This window comes from Apis cerana, linkage group LG1 (assembly GCF_029169275.1).
Source record: "Apis cerana isolate GH-2021 linkage group LG1, AcerK_1.0, whole genome shotgun sequence".
Classification (NCBI taxonomy): domain Eukaryota; kingdom Metazoa; phylum Arthropoda; class Insecta; order Hymenoptera; family Apidae; genus Apis; species Apis cerana.
In genome coordinates this window covers 17,445,897-17,461,347 of record NC_083852.1, presented here as the reverse complement: position 1 = coordinate 17,461,347, position 15,451 = coordinate 17,445,897, and the positions used below count along the sequence as shown (strand labels likewise).

The window sequence follows — 15,451 nt, the reverse complement described above, 5'->3', positions numbered from 1 at the left end:
TCTTCGTAATCAAAACTCGTCGAATCGTCGCAAAACGATTGACTTTAGCGTTGCGGCGAATGGTTGAAAGAAACGATACACTCGTCGCAGTTGTGGGGCATTGTAACGCGCCGGAGGGAGACGTTCTGCACATTCCGTGCGCGTTTACGTCGCGCCAGAAAATTGTATCGGGCAACGTATAAAAATGTAACTCCCGCAATGCCTCGGCAATATAAAATTTCTTATCCTGGCAATTCCTCTCAATGCGTATCCCACCTCGAACAGGGAAACAGCATTTATACGAATGTCGATTAATCCTTACCGATTCCAGGAAGACCATCATCTCGTTTTTGGTCTCGTATCTCGAGTTTGAGGAGGGATTCGAAAATTGCAGAAAAAACGCAGTCAAATATATCGTCGTTTTATCTATACGCTTTTATTTTCGAAGGAAATTGGAAAGAAATTTGAGATAAAAATTCGATAACACGAAAGAAGGAATATTTTGATGTAAATATTTTTATATGTGAATATTTTTCTTGTTTTTATTTCATTCTATTTTTTTTTGTTTTACGGTAAATTGAAAACAAATTTGAGAAAAATTCGAGAGTTCTATGCGTGTTTCCGTTTTCAAAGGAAATTCGAGTAAAATTGGACGATACAAAAATTCGAGAATTTCTGGGAAAATTTTGCCCAGATCCGCATTTGGTTTCGCGTTTCCGTTTTCGACGCGAATTCGCGAGAATTTTCACAATCTCACAAGAAAGTTCTCGGCTGCGAACAGTGCATGTATCATCTTTAAGGAGATGCAATGAAAACTTGGTCCAAATAAATTGTGATTAAGCGGCCTTTTAAGCGGAAAAGTTGAACCGGCTCGTCCAGCGGCGGATGAGGATCCCTTTTTCTTCCAACGTTTCTTTCCATTACGTAACGCGAAATATGCGAGAAAGTTATGAAAATAGTTATGAAAATAGGGGCTTTGAGCGAGAGAAAGCGACGAGAAAAAAAAATCGGTGCAAATGCTTGGGTTTTTTTCGAAATCGCTGGTCGCTGATGTAAAGAGAAGGAAGATTTTTCGCTTTCAACCAGAGGGATTCCTTAATGTGCGCATTACCATGTTAATTAATTACTTGGTTACTAGCCACTAATTAAAAACTTTTGTTCCCCCCTTCTTTCTGTCTCCCTAGCTGAAGAGCCCGATGCATCAAAAGCAACCTTATATACATTCTCTTCTTTTCCTCTTACCTTGTTCATTACGGAATTATCAAGTTTCTCGAGAAACTTGAGAAAGTTAACAAACTACGATTTCTTCTGAAAACTTTTTATAATAAAATATATTTACATATACGTAAAAAACAAAAAAAAAATGATATCGATCTTCGACACAAACACTTGTTGAGACAATCCTGGACAATTTGTGTAATACTGATAAACTGAAACTCACGGAACCTTAAAATCTGCGAGTACCTAAAATCCAAACTTTTTACACTGGGTCGGTAACTCCTTTAAGTTTGTTGAAACTTGGTCCGTCTCGAACGAGTTTATCGAAGGGAAAAAGAGAGAGAGAAAAGAAGAAGTAGGGATGGGAAAAAAGGAAAGGCCTTAACAGAAATGAAGGAAGAAGGACGAGAAGAAGAATGCTCCCTAAGAAGCGTGCATTCCTCGTGCAGCTACTCGAAACTCAATTTCCCTTATGCTCTTTGTAGCTTTCTACGGTGAATAAAAGGTAACCCTTAGAGAGGGTAGGGATCAGCACGAACGAGTGAAGGGGTAGATACGTGTATTCAACGTGCGTATTTAAAGCAATTCCTTACAACGATTCTTCCTCGAAAATAATTCAACTATCTCGAGAAGGAGAGGGAACAAACTTGGCGATGACGATAAAAGTATCTTGAAAGGAAGCGAAAATACTCGATTCAAAAAGTAATGGGCTTTTTTCCCCCCACTTAAAAGAAAGGAATTATAATTACTCGAAATGTTGTACGCTTCCGCTCGAAGACGCTGTCTTTCTTCCGCCATCCTTCTCGACTAATTCCAACGGAGGGAAGCCTCGTCGACGTCCCTCTTTGTTCTTATCCATCCCCTTATTCCCACCTCGGCAACCCGGTGAAAGACAGCGGGTACCTAATTCTCATCGGGAGAATCATCGAAGACAAAGAAGCCGCCGATGATGATGTGTCTGGCCATCCAGCCGGATAATCTGGCTATCATTCCAGAAATGAGATCGATGAGGGGGAAGAGAAACGGGAATTTGATGGCGGATTTCGTTCTCTTCTCTGAAAGGGAATGGAAATATAGATACCGGAGTTATTTTGTTTCGTTCGATAAAAATTATCAAGAATTCGCGAAAGCGTCAATAAGAACGATAATATTATTGAACATACTTCCATCGTATTAATAATTTGTTCTCCTTGTACCTATTTATTTTAAAGTAAAAATTATTTTCCGCCCATTGGACTATGATAGATTCTACCGCAGTGAGAGGATATTAATGGCGATAAATCTTGCTCGATCGAATTGATGAGGAATAGGGAGTGGTAATGGACAATATACTTGGCCAGACACCTTGGCAAGATGCGTACTAATGATCTCGCTGGCCAACGTGTGGCGCTAGAGCTCTAAGTAGTATAGACGGTGCTTAGTCGGGCACAGGGACGTCGGAGTAGCTCCTTGGTCGATTAATCAGTCGTGGGATAACAATTAGCTATTGTATAGCTGGATAGCTTTGCCTGTGCGCAATAGCCGCTATATAATACCCTATAATATAACCAAGTGGTGGGGAAAAAATGAACGCTCGAGCTTGTCAAAAGAATTTCCAAGAAATTCATCTTCCCGGGCGCGGTAACGAACGTTTTCTTAAGAAGGAGAACGGATATTAAGTTCGTAGTCTCAACCACGCGCACAACGGCCGAACGGTGTTAAATATTTATCGACTCGCGTCAACTTTCCGCATACTCATTGTCGGCGGAGTCACGGCGAAGATAAATCGGTCCTTGGCAATTCACCGATGGATGAGTTTCGATAGTTTCATAAATAAGAAGGTGGATAATAAGAGAGGTAGATACTTAAAAATAGACGTTTGTCGAAAGTTCTTTGAAAAGTCGCCCGATCTTTTCAAACTTTTCAAACTTCCATCGAGCGAATATCGAGCGAGAAAAGAAGAAGAAGAAGAAAAGGAGGAGGAGGAGGAAGAAGAAAAGCAGGCTTTTTGGGTGAATAGAAAATTCTACGGTAAAATCGTCGTGCGGTCGTAGTTTTATTGGCACTTGGAGCCGTCAACCGATCATCATTCCGCGTGAACACGCCCGTGATTACAGGGAAACCTTCTCTATAGGGAAGGGAACTCTTTTTATTCCCCAGATTTTCGTAAAAGCCGGCACACTTTGCTCTTTCCTCGCCAACTTATCGAAGATACGTCTACGCTCGATCTTTTACCAAGAGGCGAGATATTAATCCCCTTGATGATGAATTTAAATGTACGGATCTCGTGGTTCAAAGGAATCGGAAGAAAAAAAGAGTTCGTCGAATAGTAGTAGTTTTCAAGAAATTATATGTACGATTGAAGCGATGAAAAGTGGAAAAAGTTGGTGAAAAAAATGGCCACATGAAACGAATTCGTCCTCGAGCTTGATCACCGCGATCCCCACTGCGATCGACTTTTTAATAATCTCCATTCGCTCTTTTCGCGTACAAAAGGATCTATCTTGAATCCTCGAAAGGTCGGGGAAAAAGATCAGGGATAGGAAAATGGTGGAGGAAAGAACCCGCGACGTCGTTCCCCGCGATAGGAGGCCCTTGAAGATTTTATTGGTTCTGCTCGTCAAGCATCTGTCAGTCGCTCAAACACAATCAAACGTAATTACGAGTACGAGGATTTCCCTTCTGAAACAGATCTTTTCCGTTTACTCTTTTTCTTTCTCGAAGCGAGAGACTGGAAGAGGAGTCTCATCCGAGGCCAAACTATTCTATTTTCATCGAATCGAACAACCGTCTTCCACATTTCTCCAATATTTCATTACGTTTCGCTTTGAAATTTGTCGTTCATTACCTCGTTTGCACACCGTGTCCGATACGGTTTTCTTTCACGGTTCCCTTTTTCCGTTTTCGAGGAGAGCTGTTCCTTTCAAGTTGTAATATTGGTGTTTAAGATTGCAGATATCTTTTTTATTCGCTGCCTTTTAAAAAAAGATTTATTTAAAAATATACGCCACGTATTGATTAATATAAATCGATGAGAAAAATGAATAATCACGAGACAAGTTATAATCGTTTATCGAATTCTAATCGATTGATCGAACAAGACAAAACTGTATCGCTATATCACTCCATTGCAAAACGTTTCTACAATTATTATTTCGCATATCTCGCGGCGAATAAAACGCAAAAAAAAAAAAAGAGTATCGCAATAATATATCAATTTCGAGGCCTGAAAACGTACAAAGCTGTCGTAGCCGTTTAACACGATTACAAGCGGGGTTATAAACGTCAAACGGCATAAAGCGTTCCTTTTTTGGGGGTCGCATACGGTCCGTGATACTTTCACTCCCCCGGACCACGCGAAGGGATTTTCGATAATAGCCGAATTTATGATGCTGCGAAGAGACACTCGCGTTTATAGGGGAAGCTTTTAACTCTAACGCCCCGCGTGAAAAATGCACGGAGGGATAGGAATGCGATTTTCGAACCGAATATCCCCGATTGTCCAGGAAATTGTAAATAAAACGGATCGCTTTATCGTTATATTATATCGTGTTGCAGGAACACCGGTATACTACGTCGTTTACGAAGGAAGAATTATTTATCAGGCGTTGCTTTGAATCGAACGGAAACGAATTTGAAGCTTTGAAGATGGATAGTTTTCGATTTCAGTTTATTTTGCAACGAAATCTCTCTTTTATTTTTTCGTTTTTTTTTGTTTTACGATTATAATTGTGATCGAATTAAATGTGCTCGATTGGATGTGTGACTCGATATAATTGCGTATATTTTCGATGAAAGTTTTCGATCGAAGTTGTATTGAAGAACGTGTGATATTGGGGAAAAAATACTGGATATAGATGGATATAGTAGAAAGTTCGTCTTGCAACATCTTTGCAACAGAAAATTAAATCAGGATTTGGATAACTTAATATCCAACTTCTCCAACTTAACAGAATTATTGGAGGAAGAATCATTATCGAGGAGGAATTATTGAAAAAAGTAGGAAGGAACGAAGACGTTGGAAGTCGGACAGTTGTAAAGTGAAAAACGGCCAAGTTAAAGCAATCGGACAACTCGAGAAGTTAAGACGATCTCGAACGAAAGACTTGAAAGAAGTATGAAAACTTCGCCTCGCGGAATTACAACGTCAGTCTATCTAGGATTAAAACTGCGAAAACATGGAATGGAAAATTCTCAAAAATATGAGAAATTTTTCGATATTTTCTCGAAATGCGCGTTTTAAATTTACCGTGTTCCCATTTAAAAAAAAAAAAAAGAAACAATTTCGAATACATTTCAAGAGAAACATTTCGCGATGAAAATGGTCGACACGGTCACGTGACGATGCAAATGTAAAAAAATTTCGATGAGATTTAAACGGAGAACTGTTCGCCTCGTGTCGGCTGTAATATCCGGTTGAACTTGGCGCGAAACGCTTAATAATAAAATTTCGAGAATAGCCCGTGGTGATGCGTCGCGTCGTCGCGATTCCATCCGGCAAAGTTTCGCCACCGGTAAAATGCATAAGGTTGGGAAGGAGGTGAACTTTCCGCCCGGCGATTGCCCCGGAGAACAATTTTTATTCCGCGGCTGCGGCGAGGCACGGTCTCTGCCCACATAAATTATCACCGCTTCCGTACGTATAATCTGTTTACCTCCCCTTGTACCGTAACGACGCCCATTTTTAAAACCGGATCTCTCTCCACCCGATTCTTTGTCTCCTGTCCCCCTCCCCTTCGAAAGGGCTACGATCTCGAAGAGGATCATCTCTCGTTGCAACGGAGTCCAATTCGAGAGGATGTTGATCATCGATTTCGCGCACCATGCATTTGATTCATTCCTCTATGAAATTATATTCCTCTATGAAAAGGAGGAAGAAGACGCGTTGGTTGAAGACGTTTCCACGGGGATATTGGGTAAATTAATTTTCTTCTAACGGGGAAGAGGTTAATGGTTTGATAAAGTGTTTCCTCGAGGGGGAGGGAGACGGCTAATTACAAGGACGGAGGGGCAAAAACGGATGCGAGATATCCGAATGAACAATGAACGACGCGCTTGTCCGGGAAGCTTATTCATTAACCAGGAAAATTCCTGTCAGGATTATTTACGCCGAAATCCGACAGATACAGATTTATTATCGTGAACCGAGCTCGTCGACGTAATCGTACCACTTTACTCCCTTCTCTTCTTGTCACGCTAGTTTATTCAATTTCCCAACGTTTCTACGTTCCTTTCCACTCGAGATGAAGGGGGAGAAGAGTTAAACGCTGGCACTCCACCCCCTCGTAAGAGTGCGGTGAAAGGGGCTGATGAAACGAAGGGTGCAATTTGACCCTCTTCGAGCCGAGATTTGACAAAGTACCCGGAACTCCTTGGCCCCACGAGGACAGTCCCTGTCGTTAAGAGTAGTAGACGCTCCCCTCGATTAGCTGCGAAATTAATCGATGATAGCCCCGCGTAACGATACACGCCGATCGAACCTCCCCATCGAATATTTAGTAAACCGAGTCTTTTGCGAGGGTGAATTTCTAATCGAGGATGTGTCGTGGGACACCTCTGAGCTATTGAGCATCTATTAGCCGGTAAAATCGCGAGGAGATTATTTCAAAAAATTCACTTAATTTTATTCGGATATTAGAGAGAAGTTGAAGACTCATTTTTCCAAATATAATAAACGAAAGCTGCTGCATTAGCGAGGAAAAAAAAGAGTAGAAAAATCCGAAGAATTCGATGGTTAAAGCGAACGAGTTGAAAGTCTTCGTATAAGATCCGGTATCGGTACTTTTCCCTGCTTCCTGCACAATCAGCCGCTCTTAGATCCAGACACACAGGGGCTTACCCTCGATTTCCACGAGGTGTTCCCATTTCGCGTGATTTTTGACGCTGATTCCCCCCGAGAGCTCTTGCCGCACCAGCGACAAAGTTCTCACCCCCTTCCTCTCCCGATTCCTCTAGACGCTGCTCGCGAACGATTATCGATCACCATCGAGAGCCGGCCAAGGGTATATAGATTAGTTCGAAACTCGAATCAATTATACGCAGTAGGGACGAGGAGGAGGCGGCTCGGTCGGCCAAGCCAACCTCGGTACACCGAATCTAATTAGTAATGCCGATTTAGCAAACCCTAATTGCGCGCCAACATATCACCCGCAATTTATGCGACGCCCGTGTTATGAATTACCCGGCCGACCGTGTTTTCGTTGCCGGCCACCGCCCACGCGTTACCTGCGTTACCAAACCTCCTTTCTCTCCGCTCCCCGAGACTCGTATTAATTTCCATACTTGTCGCGACGATCGGGCCCCATTTCGCGTTTGCGAAATCCCTCCGCGCTACGAGGGGGAGGTTCGATTAATGCTGAGCCGTTTCGAATTCGCCGAACCCGCGATTTCGTCCCCCGCTTTTCGAGAGAAAATGGTCAAAGTGTGTTTCGTGGTTTGTCCGCGTTGAGAATTGTGTGGCTTATAAGTTGAACGATAGAATGATATCCTCGAAATATGGAGGAATTATTCTCAAGTATGAGAGAATAGGTAGGTTTAATTGTATAAGTAAGGAATAAATAAAATGGAATTTCATATTTGCGAAGTCCGTTTTTTAGCGCTGGTTTAATTCGAAAGGATTATTCGTTGTTCTACGATTCGTAAATTGGTATAACGTGAGTGAACTTAAAGTTGGCAACTCGATATTTGCAAACGAATAAATTAATCGTTTGATCAGCTGAAAACTGATCTATCTGGAGGAAGCTGTCATCGCGTCGGTCTATTAACGCGGCGCCGTGTCCAAACGTTTTAATAGCGGCGTTGATTTTGTACCAACCGCTTTGTCCACGGCTATAAAACTCATTAACGATGCATCGAGAGTGACGATGCCACGCGGCCAAATTTGCGGCCTCGATAATATCAAGTATCCGTTTGTTGTCTCGTTATTGGCCTATTGAATACCAATTCAGGGCGGGGAAAAAAATTGGATCGATCCTTTCCCGATCCGTTAATCGTTTCTCATTAACGGACAACGTTACGGTTTTGATCTAACACGATGCTCCAACAGCCCGGTAATTTTAATTGCATAGTTTTAGAGATTAATAATCGTATCTCATATAATTATCATTGCTACGCGCCCGCGCTTCCTCCCTCGTTATTATTGTCGCGATTATAACGATTCGAGAATATTCTATATATAATTAAATTACGAATAATCGAGTCTGCTCGCACGCTATGTAATTTCTGCCGCGTCGTTAATTTATTTCAATTTATTTGCGATAATCGATCCCGGCCATTCGATGCCCATCATCCGCGATGACAGGACATTAAAACGGTCAGTGAACCCGTGACAAATTTAAATTGATGATTGGAGGAGCGCCGATTTTTCGGTTTATTAACTTTCGTCGGTTGTTCAATCGAAAGAAATGATTAATCGATGGTAAAGTTTCGACGTTGTACACATCGGTATCGGTATAGAAAGTTGAAATTTACCATGTTACCCGCCTCCCTCCTCCTCCCCTCCATCCATCCAGAGAGAAGGAAGCGTATAATCGAATCTGTGCGTCGGGATATATATCGATTTGTCGCGTTATTAGTCACGGCTCTGGTCCTCTCGGTTCCGGCTCGAACCGGAACGAGTAGGGAGGGAGGAGGAGGTGGGAGGAATAGAAAAAAAAAAGATTAAAATTAATCGTTACCGCAACCCCATTTCGGTTTATTAGTCTCCTTTCGTTAGCCGTATAAAATGATTAATCGTCGCACATTCGATGGGTTAATTAATTGAAAACTTGAATCCATCGACGTCATATCTCATCATTAAACCCTTCCTCCCTGTAATATATAACACGGATCGTTGTTACACGTCGAACGGTTCCTGTTTCGTTACGTTCTATCTCTCGCTCTCTTGGCTCGACGAGAAATAATGAAAAGTAAGGATAAAAGTTAACGATTCGATCAGGTCGGGAGATATAGCAATCAAAAACGCGCCAGGCTGTGGCAGCTGATTAAATCGCCAACAGATTGGAGTTTACGTTCGAATTAATTGCGAAACGACTTCTTGCCGGGCCAACTTCTCTCCTCCTCGCCTCGCCTCGGCGTAATTAGTTCGTCCAAGTATCGGTAATGCGATTCCGGGCATTTAAAATGCCACGTTTATCGCGATAAATCCATCGGGGGATCAGAATCGATGGAGGATTAATATTTTATTAAACGAATCGACGATAATATTCCCTCGAATACGATTGGAACGAGTTTCCATAAGGACAAAATCGCGAAGATTCCTTTCAACCCCTCTCCCCAACCCCTGGAAGAACGCCATCATTTCGAATATAATCGAAAACTTCGCCTAGGGAAGGGGCAAGTTGTGGGCGACTCGATTCGACGAATTCTTTCCCGAATGGCCGGCTTCCTTCTTCCTGCTTATTTATGCATCCATCCCGGAACGACGGAAACTGGGTTGTCTGCGCGGCATCCGTTAGAATCCACGTGGTACGATTCAATTCGCTCGAGGGGCAACGTTTATCTTGGAAAGGAAAAACTGCCGCTCGCAATTTCCATGTGTTAAACTTGGGCCAACATTATTGCAAAATGGCAGGAAGTAATTTGATAGTTTGAAACATTGCTACGGATCGCTCTCGGAATATCTCATTTCCGATGTATTCGAGAGTTCTCGAATAATAATGCGTTGGTCCCCAACAATGTTGAAAAGCTCGTTTAATGGGATTCATTCGTATCATTCGTATTTTCGATTAAATACTTGGTTCTATCTTCTTTCTTATTTTTTTCAGAAAAGCAGAAAAATGTTTATTCGATAGATCTAAAATTTTCATTTTTACGATTTATAATGTTATTTTAAGTATATTTTAAAAGTATCATAATCGAGTTGTTATACTTTATATTGAATTTAAACGAGGATCATTTTTATTATGATTTCTTTAATTTTACGATTGAACATTCAATGTAATACATAGATGCCACAGTGTAATATATAGTTATCATATATATAACGCGTGTGCATTGCGTTGAGCGTATAATCGTCTTATTATTAAACTAGACGTCTGACCATATGCGATCCTGAATTACTTAACCGCCTGTCTATAGTAAACGTCTGTATAATCTACGAATAGAGAGCTATTATAACGTTTCTATTATTATCTGTTATCAAATTCAACGAAACATTTGACAATCGGACAGTTAGATTAATTTATTTTTAATTAGATTAATTTTATTCTGTAAATAAAAATTCGATTTAAATTAATATTATGGTGAGAAAAAATCGCGGTGAAAAATTTTAAAGAGGAGATCGGTAGATATAGATATTGGAGCGTTCAAGAGATGTTGAACATTTGAGACGATACGAGAGATGATATTATAGTCGATTTGGCCGCTTTGATGTGAAACGCTTTGACTGGACCGCGTATTTGAAATTTATGACATCGGCTTCGGCGAGTATTTGACCAATGATAAGCAGTGGTTGATTTCATCAGATCTTCGACTCAAAGCGTCCTCGGTGAATATATATTTGTCAAGTAAATCGCGCGCGACATCGTTTCTCGTCCAATATTGAAAAGAAGATTATGATCGAATAAAAATTTTTCTCGTATCCTATTTTCGATTCGATTAATTTTCGATTATAAGTAAAAATTGCACGGATATGATTCCATTAATGAGAAATAATCGAACGTAAAAATTTACATTCCAGAAGGAAATAAAAGGTAAACAATTTTAATAAAGTTATCCTGAAAGTTATTATATTATTAAAATCTTGCATTTGTACTTACTGCGAATTGAAATCTTGAATGAGAAATTTTCATAAATAGAGTTGCAATTTTAAATCGTGAATCGTGAAGTACTTTCGCATTGCGACACGTTGCCCATGACGAAATAAAAATTAGCATTTTTACGTAGACGCTTTACGTAATCTACAATAAAACACAAGGCGACCGTTTCATTTTATTCTTCTTCTTTTTTTTTTTTACCTTCATAAAGAGAGATCTAAGTTTAACAACCGGAGAGAATGTACTCTAAAATTTCTGAAAATTTAACTCAATTTTTGTACGCATAAATACAATAAAGATTATTCTAATTCTCGAATTAGAATTAAACTCTTTTTACGAATTAAATTATTTTCGTCGCGAGAAAATCAATTCATCGTTTCGATTTATCTTGCAGATCTCATTGTACGATACGATCGTGAATACAATTCTGCTTCAATATTCGGCATCATGGTGTCAATATTCAGGCGCAATTTCGCGCCAAGTCTCGCCTAACGCACAGTATAGGAAGATACGAGGGATTATAAAGGGTTAACTGTCACCGGCTCTTTTCTTGCTCGATGGAAACTTAGTTTATAAACTGTGGCGCGATTAACTCGCACAATCAACGCGTGCAGAGCCAACTGGCAGAAGCCAGGTAAATGGAAAACGAGGTACCAACTTCTAACGTTTAATACCTAGCATTTCAGCACCTAACAAAGCGTCTGGATTTCCGCGAGTTTGTAATTGGGAATAAAACTAGAAACAAATTCTCTTTCTCACGTGAAAATTACAATAATTGTTTGTCAAACACTCCTGAAATGTACTTGTTGTCCTATTAATATCAATATTAAGGAATATATTAATCTCTAGATGAATAAATAATTAAATGAAGGTAATGAAGATATGTCTAAACAACTTCGTTAATCTAACTAAGTGTGAATTAAAATCCACAATGACGAGGTATTTAATATTAAACGAACTTAAACAATAATTAGAATATTTCGTTTTATTTTATATCGAGATATTATTTATATTTATATTATTATTTATATCGAGATATATTTTTACATCTTGCAAATTACGCATTCTTACGTATCTAACACAATTGAATTATCTTCTCCAAACCCTCATATTTTCCTCCTCGTTCCGAATCTTCGTTTTTATTCCACCTTTTTATTTTGAGAAGACGATCCGTCAATTAATTAACTTGCCGAAGGACAAGGATAAAAGGAATCCTTTAATAACACCGTTTGCTCTCGCAAAGACTCTCGAATTCAGTCAGGGACTCGAATCGAAGTTTAGCCTGAAGATTCTTCGTGTGAAACTTTTGCAGTATCATCGCCCCGTAAAACTTCTCGAGATCGTCGACCGTTCGATGCAACGAGGCTTCCCTGGCAGTTAGCAAAAGGGAATTCCACGGTGTCCACTCCTCCCCCTTCCTAAATCTAACCAATTTCAACTCTTCCAAACAATCGTTGCCGGAAATCGCCGATCTCCCGTGCCAGATCTCGTTCACTAAATGGTAAACGATCTTCGCATCGATAGCGAAAGCAAGGCTGCCATAACAAGACATTTTAATTTCGTGCCGTCTGATATCGCGAAGCAATCTTCGATAAGGTTGGTACACGAGTTGTGGCCCGGTTCGAGCCCTCACGTGCAAACAGTACTTGCACGAGGAGGAACGACGTTGTCTCTCGCGCGGAAATTTTTCCACGGTCAACAGTCTGCCGCAACTTCTGCACACGGTACAACCAGATTGGAACCAATCTCGCATCGAATCCTTCGAACCCTGCTGCACCTTTCTCAGACACTCCCTAGCCAACCTCAAAAAGGCCATCTTAACAGCCCTCCTCAACCAATTCAACTTGCTCCCCTCCACTCTGCGAGTGAGAAAATACATCTCCTGATCCAACAAACGCGTCAACTCGTCCGATTCCTTGCACGTATGAGTCTCGACCTCCTTCCTCAACTCGGCCAGCGTGTTTAATCGCTCGTCCACGTTCCAGCTCTCCCTCGACAAGCGTTCCAACGTGTCCCGAAAGCTTCTGGCCTTCTGCGCGAGGATAGTGTCCACGGAAATCGGTTCTCCCCGGCCATTTTTCCAAACGACGGGCGCGCACATCTCGTCGAGAAACTTTCTGTAAGATTTCTCCCTTCTCTCCGACTTCACCTTAGTTTTCATCGAGTCTATGGCCCGCAGCAACTCCACCTCCTTGGACAGGATCAGACTACCGTAGGCGATCCTGGCCGACTTGTATAGATGCTCGCTCGCCCTCCTCGTCTCGTGGATGCGCCAGCGATCGAGCAGATTGTACAACAGCTCGAAGTCAGCTCTCGTTCTCGGCGACACGCGGTTTAGTATCACGAAATCTTGGCTGCGATAGTGGCAACTCGGCACCAGCTCGTTCGTGTCCTTGGCGAGGGGTGAGGGGGAGATCATCGCGGTTTGTCGAGCGCGGTAAGCTCTGCGGGCATCGTTGGACAGGTATTGTCATTTTGTTTCGCAGCGATTGTCTCCTTCGAGTGATTTCTCATCGAAGAAAAGAGAAAATCGGGTCGGGTTGGATTCGGTGGAGGGTTCGGGAAGAGGATTGCCTTGGAAATATTTCGCTTGAATGGAAGTTAAGCGCTTAAGTACTTAAGTATGTAAGTTTGGGGAAGGATTGTAAAATTATTTAAGTTGATCGAAGTAATAATTCTAGGGGGTCGGGAGAGGTTTTAATTGATCTATATTATGTTAAATTATTGTAGCTCGGACGGGAAAGTTTTAAAGCACTTCCCTTTGACCTACTTGAAGCAACACGGACAAATTTTCCACGCCCGGTTTTAACGCCCTCTTCTCCGTGGAACTTGGGTCACGATTAAAACCGACTGATTTTAATCGGGCGGATTTCAATCAAGATACGAAAAAACCTCGCCCTCCCTCTAAAAAATTTTACTTTATCTTGAGATGCCAGCTCACCTGTAAAACCTCTGTATCTTTACGACGCTCTCTACCGTCTTCTCGTTTGGGGCATCATTGAGATTTGCCTTGTTGTTGGAGAGGCTGGTTACGATTTTGTCGTGGATGTCGGGGAAGAAATACGCCTGCACACCCACGTCCCGTTCCGTGTTTGTAAATTTGTCCGTCGTGAGACCCGTCTGCGTACACGCGTTGCGATAAACGGTCCCGGTTACTTTGCTCCTCCACCTAACCAGGCCTGGTGGTTTCGTTTTCGTGGCCGGTGTTGGGCTCTCCATTTGGAAGTTCGGTTCAGGCCATCGGTGGCTTGGTAACACGGTCGATCGGAGCGGCTAGGGAGGGAAAGGAAAAAAAAAAAAAGAAAGAAAAACCGTGAAAGGATAACCGGCGGCTGAAAGTTAACCGGGGATAATGGTAATGCGGGCAGTAAAGGAAATTACTATGCCACGGTTTAAAAAGATTCGCCCAGAGGACCGCATCAGCCGTTTTACAATTCCAAACGAGCGTTGTCGGATAACGGAAGAGAAAACGCGACATGAAAATTAAGCACGAGGATTTAGAATAATTTGAATGATAGTAAAATTATTTTTATGAAATCTACGTATATTTACCTATATTACATTAGATTTCTTCTCGGTCTTGTTTTATTCTTTTTCTATCTTTGATCGAATCATTTTTCCTGTCGAAGCTTTTTCTTCTTTTTTGATCTTGAAATCAATCAATGCGAGCGAAGAAGATTGGTTTTTTTTCTCTTAATTCATGGTTTTATAATTCATATTATAAAAACATATCTGAAAGAAACAGGAGAAGAAAATCTTTTCTTTTTTCCTTTTTAAGATTAAAATTCGTTTTCTCGTTTCAGTATTCCAATTGAAGGTATAATATGGAGAATATATCCATAAATTAAGGGTAAGTAGGATTCGGTATTGCTACAAGGTACATTGCAAATTCAGAGATCACGTGACAGAGCGTATAACAACGCACAGTAACATTAGGAGCCACGTGCCGCATTGTAAACATAACCACGTGCCATTAGCAAACCTATAACGTAATGTAAATGCATCAGTGTAACGTTAGAAATCACGAAGCACAAATGTTCTGGTGGAAACTGGCAACCTCATAAACTGTCTCGCAAACAGTTCGCTCTATTAAAAGCAGGTACGTACCTCTTCAAATATCAATTATTACATCTACCAATACTTTATCCTTATTTTATTTTCAGATCCAGAAAAATTTCAATACGCAAAAATGTAGCAAAGAAATTTAACGTCGATTTTCAAATTTTCAAAAAGATGATCCCGATGTTTCAAAGTAGTTTTATATACATTTAATTTCTCTCGAAAAAGAAAACATTCTCCATTAGGTAATGAAAATATAATATTCCACAAGGCGAGCAGCGGTTTTCTTGTGGTTAATTTTCGTAATGGCCGATCAAAGAATCATAAGCGTTGTAAACTTCTATATTAGTAACTGAGCAAACCGTAAATATTATAACGTCAATCATCGTGCTATCGCCATAAATTCGGCTATAAACGCTGTATTATCGGTGATCGCTTAGTAGCATAAATCTTATAACGAC

At 40.9% G+C, this 15,451-nt stretch overlaps 1 protein-coding gene across 1 annotated transcript; it reads right to left on the bottom strand.

Annotated features, from left to right (window-relative positions):
- Positions 1 to 11,961: 11,961 nt before the first annotated feature.
- On the bottom strand, positions 11,962 to 14,630 carry LOC107993446 (IQ and ubiquitin-like domain-containing protein). Its single transcript, XM_017049857.3, has 3 exons — positions 14,484 to 14,630; positions 13,873 to 14,204; positions 11,962 to 13,375 (listed from the first exon to the last, which is right to left on the bottom strand). The coding sequence occupies exons 2-3, from the start codon at positions 14,148 to 14,150 to the stop codon at positions 12,148 to 12,150; spliced, it is 1,506 nt and encodes a 501-aa protein (XP_016905346.2). The 5' UTR covers positions 14,151 to 14,204; positions 14,484 to 14,630; the 3' UTR covers positions 11,962 to 12,147.
- Positions 14,631 to 15,451: the final 821 nt, after the last annotated feature.

What these genes read in the sequence shown, in the direction of transcription:
- LOC107993446 (XM_017049857.3), bottom strand. Translation starts at nt 14,150, where the DNA reads ATGGAGAGCCCAACACCGGCCACGAAAACGAAACCACCAGGCCTGGTT. An exon ending in AAGATACAGAGGTTTTACAG is followed by an intron (nt 13,376 to 13,872) that starts GTGAGCTGGCAT and finishes CGATGCCCGCAG; the next exon opens with AGCTTACCGCGCTCGACAAA.